General features: G+C 59.3%; 2 protein-coding genes and 1 long non-coding RNA gene across 5 annotated transcripts in view; all 3 read right to left on the bottom strand.

The window, feature by feature from the left end:
• Positions 1 to 97: 97 nt before the first annotated feature.
• On the bottom strand, positions 98 to 7,295 carry LOC104317015 (uncharacterized). The gene is made up of 7 exons (XM_069771012.1): positions 7,292 to 7,295; positions 7,070 to 7,154; positions 6,381 to 6,527; positions 5,032 to 6,016; positions 2,484 to 2,550; positions 1,506 to 1,674; positions 98 to 912 (listed from the first exon to the last, which is right to left on the bottom strand). The coding sequence occupies exons 1-7, from the start codon at positions 7,293 to 7,295 to the stop codon at positions 744 to 746; spliced, it is 1,626 nt and encodes a 541-aa protein (XP_069627113.1). The 3' UTR covers positions 98 to 743.
• LOC138682077 (uncharacterized) lies at positions 3,518 to 5,022 on the bottom strand. Its single transcript, XR_011322295.1, has 2 exons — positions 4,036 to 5,022; positions 3,518 to 3,923 (listed from the first exon to the last, which is right to left on the bottom strand). It is a non-coding gene; the product is annotated as an uncharacterized lncRNA (long non-coding RNA).
• A 625-nt stretch (positions 7,296 to 7,920) lies between the features above and the next one.
• The window catches only part of LOC138681972 (collagen alpha-1(II) chain-like), a 99,824-nt gene continuing 93,390 nt past the window's right edge, over positions 7,921 to 14,354 (bottom strand). For all 3 annotated transcript variants that reach the window (XM_069770534.1, XM_069770535.1, XM_069770536.1), the window contains 15 exons: positions 13,915 to 13,968; positions 13,659 to 13,712; positions 13,297 to 13,350; positions 12,546 to 12,599; positions 11,380 to 11,433; positions 11,247 to 11,300; positions 11,028 to 11,081; positions 10,889 to 10,906; positions 10,670 to 10,723; positions 10,413 to 10,475; positions 9,952 to 10,117; positions 9,547 to 9,653; positions 9,180 to 9,260; positions 8,722 to 8,910; positions 7,921 to 8,300 (listed from right to left, as the gene is read on the bottom strand). In XM_069770534.1, coding sequence (XP_069626635.1) covers positions 8,151 to 8,300; positions 8,722 to 8,910; positions 9,180 to 9,260; positions 9,547 to 9,653; positions 9,952 to 10,117; positions 10,413 to 10,475; positions 10,670 to 10,723; positions 10,889 to 10,906; positions 11,028 to 11,081; positions 11,247 to 11,300; positions 11,380 to 11,433; positions 12,546 to 12,599; positions 13,297 to 13,350; positions 13,659 to 13,712; positions 13,915 to 13,968 — 1,206 coding nt within the window. In that variant the 3' untranslated portion in view covers positions 7,921 to 8,150. The remainder of the gene's footprint in view (positions 8,301 to 8,721; positions 8,911 to 9,179; positions 9,261 to 9,546; positions 9,654 to 9,951; positions 10,118 to 10,412; positions 10,476 to 10,669; positions 10,724 to 10,888; positions 10,907 to 11,027; positions 11,082 to 11,246; positions 11,301 to 11,379; positions 11,434 to 12,545; positions 12,600 to 13,296; positions 13,351 to 13,658; positions 13,713 to 13,914; positions 13,969 to 14,354) is intronic.

Here is a 14,354-nt window from a genome sequence, read left to right as displayed (position 1 = left end):
GGGCTGTGCTGGAGGGGCAGGGCTGGGGCTGGGGATCCGCACACCCACTGTGACTGGGGGATGTCACATCCTGAGACCACCCAGCAGCAACACAAGCCAGGAGACAAACGACTTAGATGATTTTATTAAAAGGGGCGTCCCAAGGAAGCAGCAAGAGGCACCCACAGCAGCAGCTTCCCCTCGGCACGGCCACACTGACGGCTCGGGGGCTGGTCCGACCCCATCCCTGAAGCACTGCGCAGGAGTAGGGGGTGGGGAGGGGGGCAGCAGGACCCCCGTTATCCCCAGAAGGCACTGTGTGAAGAGGGGCTTGGTGCAGGTCAGCTCTGGGCAGGAGGGCAGGGGTGCCTGTCCCCAGCAAGTCCCCTTCCCTAGCAGGTCACTGGACCATTCCCATTCCAGCCAGGATGAACCCCCCCCGAAAAGTATGCGTGGGGGGAACGAAATGCCCAGCACCCCGCAGCCATCATCACCCAGCCAAAGCTCCCTGAGAGCTGGGGGACAGCCACCCACCGAGGACGGTGGCGATGGCAACATGGCAGAGTGCTGGCCACGGGGCTCCCCTTCCCCAGCGCCTGCCCACCTGAGTCGGGCCAGCACTGAGGGTCCCCGCAGCAAGTCCCTGGGGTGCTGTGTCCCTCACAGCACGGGGACAAGGACAGACCCAGCAGAAGTGACAGCAGCTATTCCAGACAAAGTAGCAGGAGGTGCGGAGCACATCGCTCACCGTCCCAGGGGGTTGCCTAGCCCCGACCGAGCAGGGGGTACACCATGAAATAGCCCAGTGTGGAGCCCGCGATGGCCCCGAGGAAGATCCAGGCGTTGTAGGACATGACGGCCAGCATCACCATGTAGCCCAGCACCACCTGCACCACGTGAAACAGCGTCTGGCCGACATGGTACCGAAACCACCTATGCAAGAAGATGGGAAACCTTGTCAGCGAGGGGTCGGGGCAGCCAGCATCTCCCCCGCTGCCAGCATCCCAGAGCAGGTTTGGGGAGTGGGGAGAGGGACGGGGGCTGTAAACAGCAGTGCAGAGGGAAATCCTGCTCCAAAGGAACAGGGAGAATATTATTAAGAGGCTGGCAGTAAGAGCAGCCTCGGGCATGGTCTGAGATTAAATACAAGAGGAAAAACGCAGGGCTTGGCTCCAACGCCTTGTGCTGGGAAGGAAATGCCCAGGCCAGCCTTGCTGGGGTGCCCAAGACGCTGCTTGTGCCCATCCCTAAGCCACCAGGATGCTCCTGCACCCACGGTGGCTCCTGGGGGAACGTGAACATTTAAGAGAGCTGAAAAACACCCTGGACATCTCCCAGAGTACCTGGAGGGGCCGGAAAGCCCCGGGGACCACCTCCCGAGGCTGTACACATACCCCTTTCCAGGCAGCCTATTACTCCACAGCTGCCTCTTTACAGCCTTTCTCCCCTCCCGCGCTGGCCCAGGGGCCATACACCCGTCCCTGAGCCCCCCCCGCCGGGTGGGTGCAAAGGGGACCCTGCGGTACCTGCCCTGCGTGGGGCCGGTGCCCCCCTCCTCCGGCTCCACCAGTGACTCCTGGCTGAGGCTGCGGGGCAGAGCCAGCAGCGCCCGCCGCAGCAGCACGGCCTTGCCCATCTTGATGGCTTCGTAAAACATCGACAGCAACAGGATCACCAGCACCGAGAGCACCATCCCTGCATGAGAAACACCCTGCCGCTGCCCATTGCAGCACACCGGTGGGAGAAGGGGGGTAATGATGGGGGCGGGGGTGGCGGGTCCCAGCACAGAGCGCTTGGGCATATCCATGGGATAAGGTGGAGGGAATGGAGAGCTCCTGGGATCAGGGTTGGGCTGGAGCAACAGGCAGCAGTTTTGCGAAGCATTGGGAAATGGTGTATTTAGCCCAGTGCCCCCCCTAAATTCCTAGGGAGTATTTTTTGGAGGGGGTTGCTCTGAAAAAAATAAGCATCTTTGCATCGACTCGACAAAAATGTGGGGGTTAAAATGTGATGCTGGGACAGTAATTTAAAAAAAAAAAGAGTGTAAAAGAAAATGGGAAGCTGAGCCATCGCTGACTGACCTGGAGGGGTTGGTAGGCATGGGGGGAGGGATGCTTCCCACACCTCCCTGCCTGCTGCTCTCGGCTTGGGAGGATTGACCCCTGCCTGGGGCATTACCAGGGCACGGCACTGCTCGTCAGAGTAGGAGAGGGTCAGCCAAAAAAAACAGGCAATGCCCTCCAAGCTCTGGGGGTGAGTGGAGCCCATCACGGCTCTGCCCTGACCGCCCCATGCAGTATGTGCCCCAGCGTTAGTGCTGGGCAGGGGCCCGGCTCTCCCCCCTCCCGGCCCATCACTAACACTGCCCCTGCCAGAAATGCAAAGCCACTGTTTGTTTCTCTGCCCCGCATCCTTTTTCCCGGGTGGAGAGCACAGCTGGTGGCAGATGGATGGACAGACGGACAGATGGGTATCTCGGGGCTGGGCTGGAGCTGGCAGCCTACCGGTGGGCGTGTGGACGCTCCAGAAGTCAAAAAGCAGCACTGCCGTGTCCGAGAAGTAGAAGGACATCTGGAAAAGAGGCCAAGGAAAGGGCAGCGCTCGGAACTGGCTTGGGGTGATGGGGCAGACGGGGGCTGGGGTGCCTGCATCTTCAGCGGGTCCATGCACCCACCACCCCGAAGGGCTGAGCCCCGATGCCGATGCTCAGCTGGGATTTTACCAAATGGTGCAATTTTTTTTCCAGTGACTCCTGAAACGGGAAGAGGAACTTGCCCTGAAAATCACAGTCACGCTGACTGGGCTTAACTCTTCCCTTGACTTCTAGCAGGACAATTTTCACCTCTAGCAGCAGCTCCTGTGTATGTCTGGGCTGGCGAGAAAAAGCCAGAGTTTACCCCTGCGATAAAGAGAGATGAGCCCAGGACTTCATTAGCCTGGATTTGAGAAGGGAAGGTCTGTGGGAGACAGACGGAGGCTGGTGGACACTATCGGCAGCCTGAAGCGAAGCCGGCTGGCAGAGCCCAGCCACCCTCTGCTTTCCTCTGCCTCCCAGGGGTTTCTCTTGCATCGCTGGGACAGGCCAAGGCACCCAGAGCCAGAAGCGCGACCACCTGACGATGGGTGCCAGGGCGGCTGGTCCAGGGATGCCTCCCTGGCAGAGGAGCATTGTCCCAAGCACTGTCCGTCTGTCTGACCTGGGGCTGCTGGAACCTACAAGGGCATCAAACGCCCTTCTTTATCACGCTGAAATAGGAGAAGCAAGTATTGCTCTTGTGTAACGAACCCACCTACAGAGCCAATACCGCAGCTGCCAAGGCTTGCTCATTTTACCACAAAAAATGGAAATTTTTTTTTTTTTTTTCCTTCCTTTGGTGAATCTCTCTAGATAATGTTCGTGGGGCTCACGTCCTCTCCTCTGCCGCACTGACCTGGCTTTGGCCACATGTACACGCCATTATTGACACAGGCAGATGCAGCCAACAGGACCGGCCTTGGCCAGAAATACCATCCAATAACCGGGCATCCACACCACAGACAGGCTCTAATTACACCCTTCGGCCGCTCGTTACATTAGCACATGTAATTGGCTCATGTTTTTAAGCTTCCTTTGGCAACAGATTAATGATAATTAGCCTTTAAATGAAGATATTTCTCCTTTGCAGGTTTCACCTACATGTCTCCAGTGCCGTGTAAGGAGGAGGTAACTGTTTTAGGGCCAGGGGAACAGAAGTGACTGGCAGAAGATCCCCTTGCTGCACCACGTCTCCCAGCCTGGGGTGAAGCCACGTCTTTGGGTACCCAGCATGGCCGTGAGGCCAAAACGATGCTCCTTGGGCCAATGACCCCTCGCTCCTCTCCTATAGTGATGCTATAGTGTGATTTCTCTGGAGACAGCATCTTGCTGGGTAAGATGTGGTGTGCGACGGTCAAGAGGGCAAGTCCTAATGGTCAAGAGGGCAATTCCACTCTTTGCAAGAGGGGAATTACGCTGCCGGGGCGATGCAACAGGCCCCGGGATATTGGATGGAGGGACACAGTGCCGTCCTCACCCACCTGCCCACGCAGCAGTGATTCAGCAGGCGCCCGGGTAAGGCTGCGCCCAGCTCCTCCTCTGCACCTTACAGGTATTTCCACATGCAGATAAAGCTGCTGAAAAATATCCTGCGCTGCCTCTGCTCATCTGTGTTTAGTGGCTTAATCCGGTCCAGTTTTGGGGTTGCTCTTTGCCGTTAAGTGAAAAACCAGCGGTGCCTGCACGGAGCAGCATCAGGCTGCCCGGCGCATCCCGACCTGCTGCTCCAGTCCAACCGGGACACCCAGCCCCGCACGTCGGGATGAGCCTGCCTTCCTGCAGCACACCGACTCCCGGTCTGCAAAATAGCATGACAAGCAGGACACCGTCCCAGCCAGCCCAAGCCGCAGCCCCCGCTGGGGACACAGTGGCCCAGGGAGGTGTCCCACACCGGGACGCTCCCTGGAGCTGGCGTGACCCACCCTCTGGACCTCACAGGGATGCTGTGCCAGCAAACTGGGGGGACCTGGTAACCTGAAACATCACGCCTGAGTTTAGAGCACGAAGCAGACCCGCTTCAGGGCGATGGCTGAAGGCCCGTGCCGTGACGCGAGCTCCCACCGCGAGTGCCCGGTGTCAGCCTGCGCCCGTGACAGCCCCTCCACGGGCGACGGGAAAGGACAGTCTTTGGGGTGAGGACGCGGTGGCGCAGGGGTGCGAGGCGCAGCCGGCCAGCCCGCCCTGTGCGCCGCTCGCCGGAGCCACCGCTGCGGGCGGCCTCTGCCCCTGCCCCGGCCGAGGCACGGGGGGAAGCCCGGGGCGAAGGAACGGGGAACCGGGGCCAAGCGGTGCCGGAGGGCGAATGGCGGTACCGCAGCCGCTAAACACCGCCTGTCCGCAGGGAGGTGCGGGGTTTCAGGGCTGATTTACGGCACCAGCCGGGCTGCGCCCAGCCCCACACCGGAGGAGGCTGCGGGGCCGTGCCCGGGGCGCACACCCAGCCTGGGACCCCCCCGGCTCGGCTCGGCTCGGCTTACCTGCATGGCGGCGGTGCGGAGCACGGCCCGGTGCAGCCCGTCCCGTCCCGGTGCAGCCCGGCCCCGCCGGTCCCGGCCCGGCCCGTCCCGGTGGCAGCCCAGCCCCGTCGGTCTCGTCCCGTCCCGGTGCAGCCCAGCCCCGCCGGTCCCGGCCCGGCCCGGCCCGGCCCGTCCCAGCCCCGCCGGTCCCGGCCCGGCCCGTCGCGGGCGCTGACGCGCGGCGCGGGGCTCCCCGGGAGTTGTAGTGCGGCGGGGCCGGGCCGGGAGCACGGCGTGGGCCGGGCCGGGCCGTGGGTGTCTCTCTGCGTGGCTGGGTGGGTGGGCGTTGGGGTGTCTGTGTGTCCCCCCCCGCAACCCCCTCCCCGGGTCAGCCCCGGCGCCGCAGCGGGGAGGGGGCCGGGCCTCCCTGGGGGCCTGAGCCCGCTGGGGCTTCGGTCGCCCTTCGCCCCTCGCCCCCTCCCGAGCTCGGTCCCAGCTCACGCTGCCAGCACCAGCACAGGGGCCCCTCAAAGCCTTCACGGGTGTTTCTGCGGGGTTTTCCCCACGGCAGCAGGAGAGCGGGGTGGCACCGAGTGTTTGCAATCCCAGCTGCCCTGCAGCTGCAAAATACGGAAGGGTTTGGTTTTTTGGTTTTTTTCCCCAGCCTTTCCCGGAGAGAGGCAGGACAGACCGAAGGGGAACTTGCTTCCCAGCTGCGGCTCTATCCAGAGCACGCAGGCGCTCGCTCCTTGTTGGCACATTCTGGCCATCTCCATTACACGGAGGAGCAGGAGGAAGGAGCGCTGGAGCTGCCCCTGCCTCTGTTTCCCCAAATCCAAATGGGTGCCGATGCCCACAGAGGCACCCAGTGCCTGCCAGGGGATTGATGTGTAACTCCCTGCTTGGAAATACAGGGGTGCAGGCAAAACACCACTTTTGGCAGTTGAGTGTATTTTTCCTCATAGCCAGAGAGGTGGAAGTGGAGTTACTCAGCATGCATTTGCTGCTTCAATTAAGAAAAAACTATTGGATGAACCCACCAACATGCTACTTCTTGTTAAAATCTTTCCTCAAAAGTTTCTGTCAAAAATGGACACGCAATTTTTTTGGCAGCTGAAGCGCCTCTGGGTTGCGGCCAGAATGGCTGGCCAGTGAGGTGTGTTCTTCCTCTGCAAAAACACAGCAGAAAATGCTGCTAAAATGAGCAATTTGGTTGGGGGGTGTGTGGAATTCTGCCCCGAAATAATGTTGTGTCTGCTGTCATAAAACAGTCTGCTCTGCTTCTCTCCCCAGGATCTAACATGTGCCTTGAGTTGGAATTTAATTTTCCCTTTGTAACCTGCTGCACAGGGTCTCTCTCTCAGCCGTACCCAGCACCCCCGGGATGTGCCAGACCCTCGGTGCTGCCTGACCCCTCTGCCTGCGCTGTGGGCAGCTGGGCAGGAGCAGGAACCGCCTGCACCCCGGCCGCAAACGGCTTCTCTTCCCCTTTCATCTCCCACGGAGAAGGGAAGTCTCTGCATGGCAGGGAGTGGGGTTTCGGCTGCACCCCTGACGATGTGCCCGCATGTCTCCATGGCTGGCTGCAGGCAAGGGGCCGTGGCCGGGGGGTTCTCGCAGGGCTGGGGGCAGCTCCAGGGCGAAGAAAGGCCAGGACTGGCATCACACCCTCGCAGAGCAGAGCTGGGGCTGGTTTAACAGAGGGGTGGCCCCACAACAACCAGCATATGCAGCAAATAGAAATTAAATGCCAGAGAGGAAAAACCCTTTTCAAGGTGTTCAGTCCCTGCCTGAGTGTGGCTGTTGGCCGAGTGCTGCCCCGTGTCCCCCTTGGCACAGCAGGCACGGCTGCTGCACCCCACAAAACGATGCTACACCCAAGACCGAGCTAGCAAAGAGCAGTACGACTTGCACACACAATTTGGCATCGTTTAAACCACTCTCTAGGGACTGTGCCCCCCAGAAAACTTCACCTGCTGCTCTCCTTGACCCCTGGGTGCAGGGTACGGCCCGGCTGCCGCACTGTTCCACTGGCATTGGCATCAATGCCCACCCTCACCTGGACACGACGTGGGCAGCCTGGGCACACGTGCTGCAGGGCAAGGCGGGCGAGCTCTGCATTAGGGCCTGAATGATGAAGGGTGCTGAGAAAACCAGGGGTGCAGCAAAAAGCCAGCTGAGATCTGGGGGTTTTTGGGCTGTGCACCAGAGAAATGGGGGTGCTGCTAATACAGCTATGGCTCAGGTGCCACACGTAAAGCCCTCTGCCCTCAGGACTCACCCATACCCGCCTGGGGCCCAGCAGCCCAGTGATAGCATGACGGTTAGAGGCAAGGGAAACACTGCTGTGAACAGCAAAAATAAAGTGATAAGTAACAGTGCTGCAGCATGGGAGCCAAACAGCTTCGATTCCTGCCCCTGCCTGATCAGAGCAACAGTGCCTTGTAGCATGGTCTTGGCTATAGCACCTGGCTCTACACCACTAAAGGCCCTCTGACCCCAATGTGAGTTGCAGACCCAAAACGGAGCCAGGACTTGGGGGGTTTTGCATTCTTCGCTCTTTCTCAGTCCCTGATGCTTGCCTGGGCTGGAGCTGCTGGGGCTCGCAGCGGCTGAGGGCAGCAGCCTGCAGCCGCTTTGCCCTGCGGAGAGCAGGCAGCACAGCACAGACCTGCCCGCTGGGGCTGCCAGGGCTCTCCAGGGCTGCTTCTCAGCCCAGTCCCAGGGGGATGAGGCTCCAAGCATTTGTGCACTTGACCGAGGCAGAGAAAAGCCCCTTTCCTTCCCCTTCTCCCACACTGGCAGGATTTTTGCTTGTTGTTTTCTTTTCTTTAGCAGACAGTTCCTGGTAGTTATAATTATACGAACCTCCCCAATCAGTCATTAAATTAGCACCTCCTCTCATATATATATATATAATATATATAATTTATAGAGAAATTACTTTTGTAAACAATATTCTTCTACTCCAGAAGGAAGTGTAGTCCATGGCATAATGCAGCTACAAACACGTATCTCAAAAAGAGGACTGGCAGCTCCGGGGAGCGGGTGGGAGCTCCGTGCCACCCTCAGCCTCCGCCCTTGTCCCCAGTTCTTGTGTGGGGAGGGAACCAGCCTGCTCGGTTTGGGTGTCACCGGTTTCAGCTGAAGCAAACTGGTCCGACTGTGAAACCAAACTGGTGCAAGGCGTCACCATTGTGAAAGACAGCCAGGTCCCGCAGGGGCAGCAGGGAGAGCTCCTCTGTGGTGAACTGGAAGATGGTGTCGGTGATGGAAGACTCATTGTCCAGCTGAAATGAGCACCGGGGACAGCTGAGTGGCACCGAAACGCTCAGCTGGTGGGCCTGAAGGACCCTCTCGGAGCACCCGCTGTCCCCCTCGCTGCTCCAGTTGCTCCTTGATGCACCCAGCAGCCCTGAGGGCATGGCCAGGTCTCCATCCCCAGCCCTTCATGACTTCTCCAGGGAGGTGGCCTCCCCCATGTCCCCTGGAGCCCACCCTGTCCCCTGCCACATCCCAGCCCGCTCCCCGAGACGGGGGCAGCTCCTTGGGCCCAGGGAGAGGATGCTCTCCATCCCCATTCCGCTGCGTGAAGCCTCATCCACCAGGTCTATCGCAAACCCTAGGGGTGCAAACACGTGCCAAGGGGTTCTGCAAATGTCAGGGGGCTTTTCCAACCGTAGAAAAGGGTCCGGCCATGGCTAGGCTTACCACGCAGCCTTGCAGGCTGGCTGCATAGCTCTGCTCCCGGGAGTCAGCCAGGAAGCGGATTTCCTTCTCTGGCTGGGGCTGGTCCTGCTCGGGGGCCGGTCTGCAGGAGTAGGAGATCTTCTGGGTGGCCAGGCGGCTGTGCAGGCGGAGGAAGCGGAGCTGCACCGGGCTGGCCCCCGCGTACTCCAGCTGCAGGGGCAACGAGAGAGAAAACTGGGTAGCGGGGGCTGCTTGGAGGGGTCTGTGCTCTCCCCAGTTGAAAACCGGGCAGGATTCAGCTCTCTGCTAAAGCACTGGTTTGGATTTTCTTGCAGAAGGAGGTGCCGCATCCCACCGCGCACAACCAGGGGGACCCTGTGCCTGGCCACTGCCCCACCACAGCGGGACAGGCACTAGGAGACCCCCAACCCCATGAGATGGGCTTCACGTCCCCTCATCTGTCCTGGCCAGGCACTCACCAGGAAGCCCCCAGGCAGGGCACTGAACCATTCAAAGGTGTCCTCGGAGGTGTAGGCACTCAGCCAAGCCTTGATGGGGACCTGCAGGGAGTGGGGACTATGACACACTGTCCCAGCAGGGGACAGTGGCACTGCCAGGACAAGGAGGCAGCTATACCAACCCATGCATGTGACCTGTCCCTGCAGTCTGGTCACACATGGTGACCAGGATCCTCACCCCAAACTGTTCCAACAGCTCCCTGTGATGGCAGCGGTCACCATGGCAAGGGACCGGCCACACCGTCCCTCTCCAGCCCCACCAACCCATCCTCACCTGCCCTGAGGGGTAACACAGGGCTGAAGCTGCCCCATGAAAGCCATACCATACCTGGTTGTGGACAGGGGCTATGCAGGTCTCACCCCCCGCTGTGAAGTTGCAGAAGGCCACCAGTGCGTCCTGGGGGCTGCCCTGGTTGGGGTCAATGTAGTATTGCCCTGGAAGGAGGCAGAGGGGAGCTCCTGGCACCCGTTTTTTGGCACAGGGAGGATCCCATGTGGTGCCATCCCACCTCAGCTCATGGCACATCCCTGGCTGCAACCTCCATCCTCCTGGGTTGCAGCCTGGCTGCCATCCTATTTCTCCAAGGATGCCCATGAAACCCAGCTGAGCTCATCCCCCAAATCCTCATCCCCTCCTAATTGCAAATTGCTGCCCGTCCCCCCACGCTGGCCAGCAGGGAGGGCTGGCTGGATCCAGGGCCAACGTGGGGGCACCCCACGTGCACCCCAGTACCGTCAGGCAGGCTGGGGTGAGCCAGCAGCAGCTCCTTGCAGGTGGCTGCTGGGTTGGTTTTGGTGCCGTTGGGATGCTCGACGAGGGCTTGCAGCTCCTGGCTCAGGGTGTCTAGCAAACCCCAGACCGCTGTGTAATTCAGGTGGTTGGAGGGATAAATGAGGTGCTAAAAGAAAAAGAGGGGGATATAACCAAGCTGACATTTAGTCCCCCCCATCTTATTTTGGCCAGGAGCATCATCAGCTGCTCAGGGAGGGGATGGGGCATGCAGAGGACAAGGACAAGCATGGTGGGAGAGGGATTAACCATATCTGCTTGCTCTTTGTGCGAGGACCTTGGTCCTTGTGCACAGAGGACCTCAGAAGCAGTGGAACATGGGACAGCATCGCTGTCAGTCCCTTCCCTCCTGGGGTGGCACCCACCAAAGTGGGGATGGGAAGCCCTTGCCCCCCTGCACTCACCCGCAGCTCCTCCCTGGACAGCATCAGCGCGGGTCCGCTGGGACCAGGGGGGCCAACGAGACCCTGGGTGACAATGACAATGCTGGTGATGCTGGCTGCTGCCCATGAGCCTCCTGCCACACTTGCAGCTCCTCTGATGGCACTAGCGGCCGGCCGGCCCCATGGCACGGCATGGCACGGCATGGTGCGGTGGGACCTCGCTGCCAAATTTGGGGGACCCAAATTTTGGCATGAGGGACATTAGCAGTTCTGCTTACCGGCAGGCCCGGCGTGCCCCTTGGTCCTGGCAGCCCTGGGAAGCCTTTCAGCCCCTGCCGAAGGATGAGGCAGAAGAGGGAAGAAAAGCAGGGTGGCAAGATGCTGCTGTGCTGAGCTGCACCCCAGGGTGCCCCATGGGGCGACCCTGCATCCCGGGGAGAGGGGAGGGTGCCCCGCAGCAGGGCTGAACCTGGCTCCAGGCACTCCCCCCTACTTACTTTGGGTCCCGACAAGCCCTGGGAGAGAAGAATAAGACCCAGCTAAGAAGAAGGCAGGTAGGATCGAAGCCCCATCCCAGCATAACCCCCGCAGGGCCAGGAGCGAACACCAAACCTGCAGGGAGGGTGAAGGACTCACCGGCGTTCCAGGGATGCCAGGGTGTCCCCGCGGGCCGGGGGGGCCAGCATCACCCTGCAAAGACACCGGAGGAGGTCAGGGCACTGCACAGGGTATACCCCAGCCTTCTGTCCTTCTACAACCCAGCCCCTTCTCCAGGTGGATTTTGCACGGAAAAATGAGGAATTCACCCCAAATACTCGTCTCGGTTCCTGCCATCCCCCTCCACCCTGCCCTTACCTGCTGTCCCTTGGGTCCCGGCCTCCCAGGGACACCATGGGGTCCTGGCTTGCCCTAGGAGATGTGGCAGGGTGTCACACAAGGTGACAAGGGACCAAGGGGAGGGAGGAAAAGAGCAAAACCCTTCACACACCTTGAAGCCATCGTCCCCTTGCTGGCCCAGGTCACCCACACTGCCCTTCTCGCCCTAGGAGAGAGTCAGGGAGAACTTTGGTGGCAAAGAGAAGGGTAGAAACCCCCTGGGACACCAGCCCAGGTGAAGGGCTCTGTCCTGGAGGGTGGGCGTCAGGAACCCTGCTCTAGTTACTCTCTCAGTGGTATTTCATCAGGTAGGCAATGGAGGTTTTGCTTGTTGCCTGACCCTGGCAGGAGATACCTACGTGGGGACATTTCCCAAGGCCAAACATCTCCTGGCCTCCAGCAAGTGGCTGAAAATGGGAAATTCCCAGTTATGTCTGGCTGCAAAAAATTCTGAAAAAAACCCAACCCATCCTTTTGATTTGGTAGAAGTAACTGTACGCACATTGCTGAGGAAGGAGGTGGCATGATGGAGTGTCTGCCTCCTGTCAGCTGCAAAGGCAAAACTGAAAGTATTTTATCCCACACTAAAATATCATTCAAGAAAACCTCAGAAGTTCCCAGCAAACACTGAGAAAATAAAGAAAATTTCTTGCATGCTGAAATCTGGTGGAGCAGCAGAAGAAACCCCAGCACAGCAGCTGCCCGCAGCCTCCCGTCCGCCTGATCTCCCAGGCTCTGGCCTTGCTGAACACCCTGGACTTTAGCTTCTGCCATTGCTCATTTAGCTCGCAATAAATTTAAAGCTTTATTTATTACCAGGGTTTCATTTTCCTGAAGGCTGCGAGCAACTACCCGCCACCAGGGACTGCTTGTCACTCTTATTTATAGCCTTGCGGCTGATGGATGGGACTGTGAGGATGTGCTTGGCTTCTCAGGCCAAGGTTGGATCCATCATCTCATCAGTAACGGCACAGAGGAGGTACGTGCTTGTGCTGCGTCAGCATCAATGCTGAAAGCAGGGGATTTAAAGACTGTACGCTGCTGCTTGCAACTCCAGGAGGCTGGAGAGCCTGGAAAAGGACCTGGTTTTGGAGAAAGTCTAAAGATCCCATCTCCCAGCACCTGGGGACACAGTGGCCAACCCCCCAAAGAAGAATGCTGCAATGATCAGGGTTCAAGAAGAGGGGAATAAGTGATTGCATCCAGCAAATTAAATGCTAGCTGTGCCTGGAGTCCCCGCTGTGCCCAGGGCTCAAGTGCCCGGTGCATGTCACCTACCTTGTGTCCTTTTGGTCCGGGGTCTCCTTTCACGCCCTTCAGCCCTGGGATGCCCTAAGAGAGAAACAACGCAGTACCACATCACTCTGCAGCTGAGCTGCTCCCGTCAGCTCCCTGGCAAGGAGAGCCTTGCCACAGCTGAGTGCCGCCAGGATTCTGAGAATTTCAGGCAGTTTTAGAAACTTTGAGGAATATTCTCATCATATCTTTGATTTTTGCTCTCAGGAGGATCCCTCAGCAAACCCCATTATAAATGCAGTTCAGGTCGCAGAACATCCCGGCTTGCTTTTGCGAAGTTCCCAAAGCTGGGATTTTTGTTTTAAGTAGAGAAAAAATTTCCAGTAATTAAAAAAAATAATTGAGTAGGGGTTTTTTGGCCAATGCTGGCTGCTGCAGCACAGCTGGTCCCTCCAGCCACGGCAGTTCTCTAGGAACGTGGGCACAGTCCTTTACAAGTGCTCAGCACTGCCAAGCATCAGACGCTTAACTGGAAGGGAAGTATTTGGCCTCTAGAACAACATATTGGAAATTATGTGATTTGCCTGACTGCACACACACTGCTGGGATGCTAATTTGGGAGGAGAAGGCAAGATGAGGTGGATGAATGACGGATGGATGAAACACCTAGAAACTTCACTTATTTTAAATGGGTCGCTGTTTCGGCTGTCCGCAGAGCTGGGTTGCACAGTGGTACCTGCGGGGGCCAAACAGCAAGCAGCTGGCACCCCAAAACTTCCAAGCTAATACTCACGTAGGGTCCTTGGGGGCCCTGGGGTCCTTCCAACCCCTCATCACCTGGGTAGCCCTGAAATGCAAAAGCAAGAGACTGGCTGGTGTGCCCAGCGGTGTGGTGCGAGAGCAAGGCAGGAGTGATGCCCCGGTGCCTCTTGCAGGGAGAACAGCCCACAGGGGCTGGGAGTGCAGGAGACCCCCTCCTTGGGCTGGAAGGGACTGGGGACGCAGAGCCCTTCAGCTACGCGATACCCCTATATTGGCTTATCCTTTTCTAAGCTGGGGGCTCAGGCAGGTGGGAGCACCCCCCGGCTCAGGAGCACCCCTGAGCTGCCAGGGTGCCAAAGCAGCCCTCAGCCCAGCAGGGCAAAGCCAACCTACCTTGGGTCCCCGGGGACCTCTCGGGGGCCGGTGGCCCACCTTGCCTCGCTTGCCCTGGGAACAACAGATTAAAGACTCATGAGCAATTGAACCCTGTTAAAAGCACTAAGCCAGCTGCCCCACATCCCCCTCACTGCCCCCCCCAGGGATGCTGAGCCCCCAGCAACCCCGGGCCCCTCTGCAAAGAGCTCCGTGGGCTCCAAGCAGCAGCCCCATGCCTCCCACCACTCTCCATGGGGAAAACGCTACCATTTACCCGTCTGCCAGCTTCTCCACGGACCCCTTCTTCTCCTTCATGCCCCACATCACCCTGGGGGAAGAAGAGATGGGAGATGTGGGTCACCAGCAGCCCAGCCACATCCCGGACCAGGACTGGGGAAAAGGGGCTGCTGCCTGCATGGAGATGGGGACAGAGCTCACCAGGGACTGTGGGACCCTGGGCATGGACACCAAGGCCATGGTGCAGAGCTGGCCAGTGAAGGGGAGGTCCCCTGTCCCCCCTCAAGGGGGCCTGAGCCAGGATAGAGGCAGCCCTGTGGGGCTGGGGGGGCCTGAGCTGGGGACACCTGCCAGCCCCTCACCCAAAAACCAGCCAAGGCAGCCCAAGGGCATCTAAGGGCTCTGTGTTTGCCAAGCACCAAGGAGCGGTTGCCTTCACAGCGGGGAAAAACAGGTCCCCGCCGGGGCGATTCCCCC

The sequence above is a fragment of the Haliaeetus albicilla genome, chromosome 26, assembly GCF_947461875.1.
Source record: "Haliaeetus albicilla chromosome 26, bHalAlb1.1, whole genome shotgun sequence".
In the NCBI taxonomy this organism is placed as follows: Eukaryota; Metazoa; Chordata; class Aves; order Accipitriformes; family Accipitridae; genus Haliaeetus; species Haliaeetus albicilla.
This window is presented reverse-complemented; position numbering and strand designations above follow the sequence as displayed.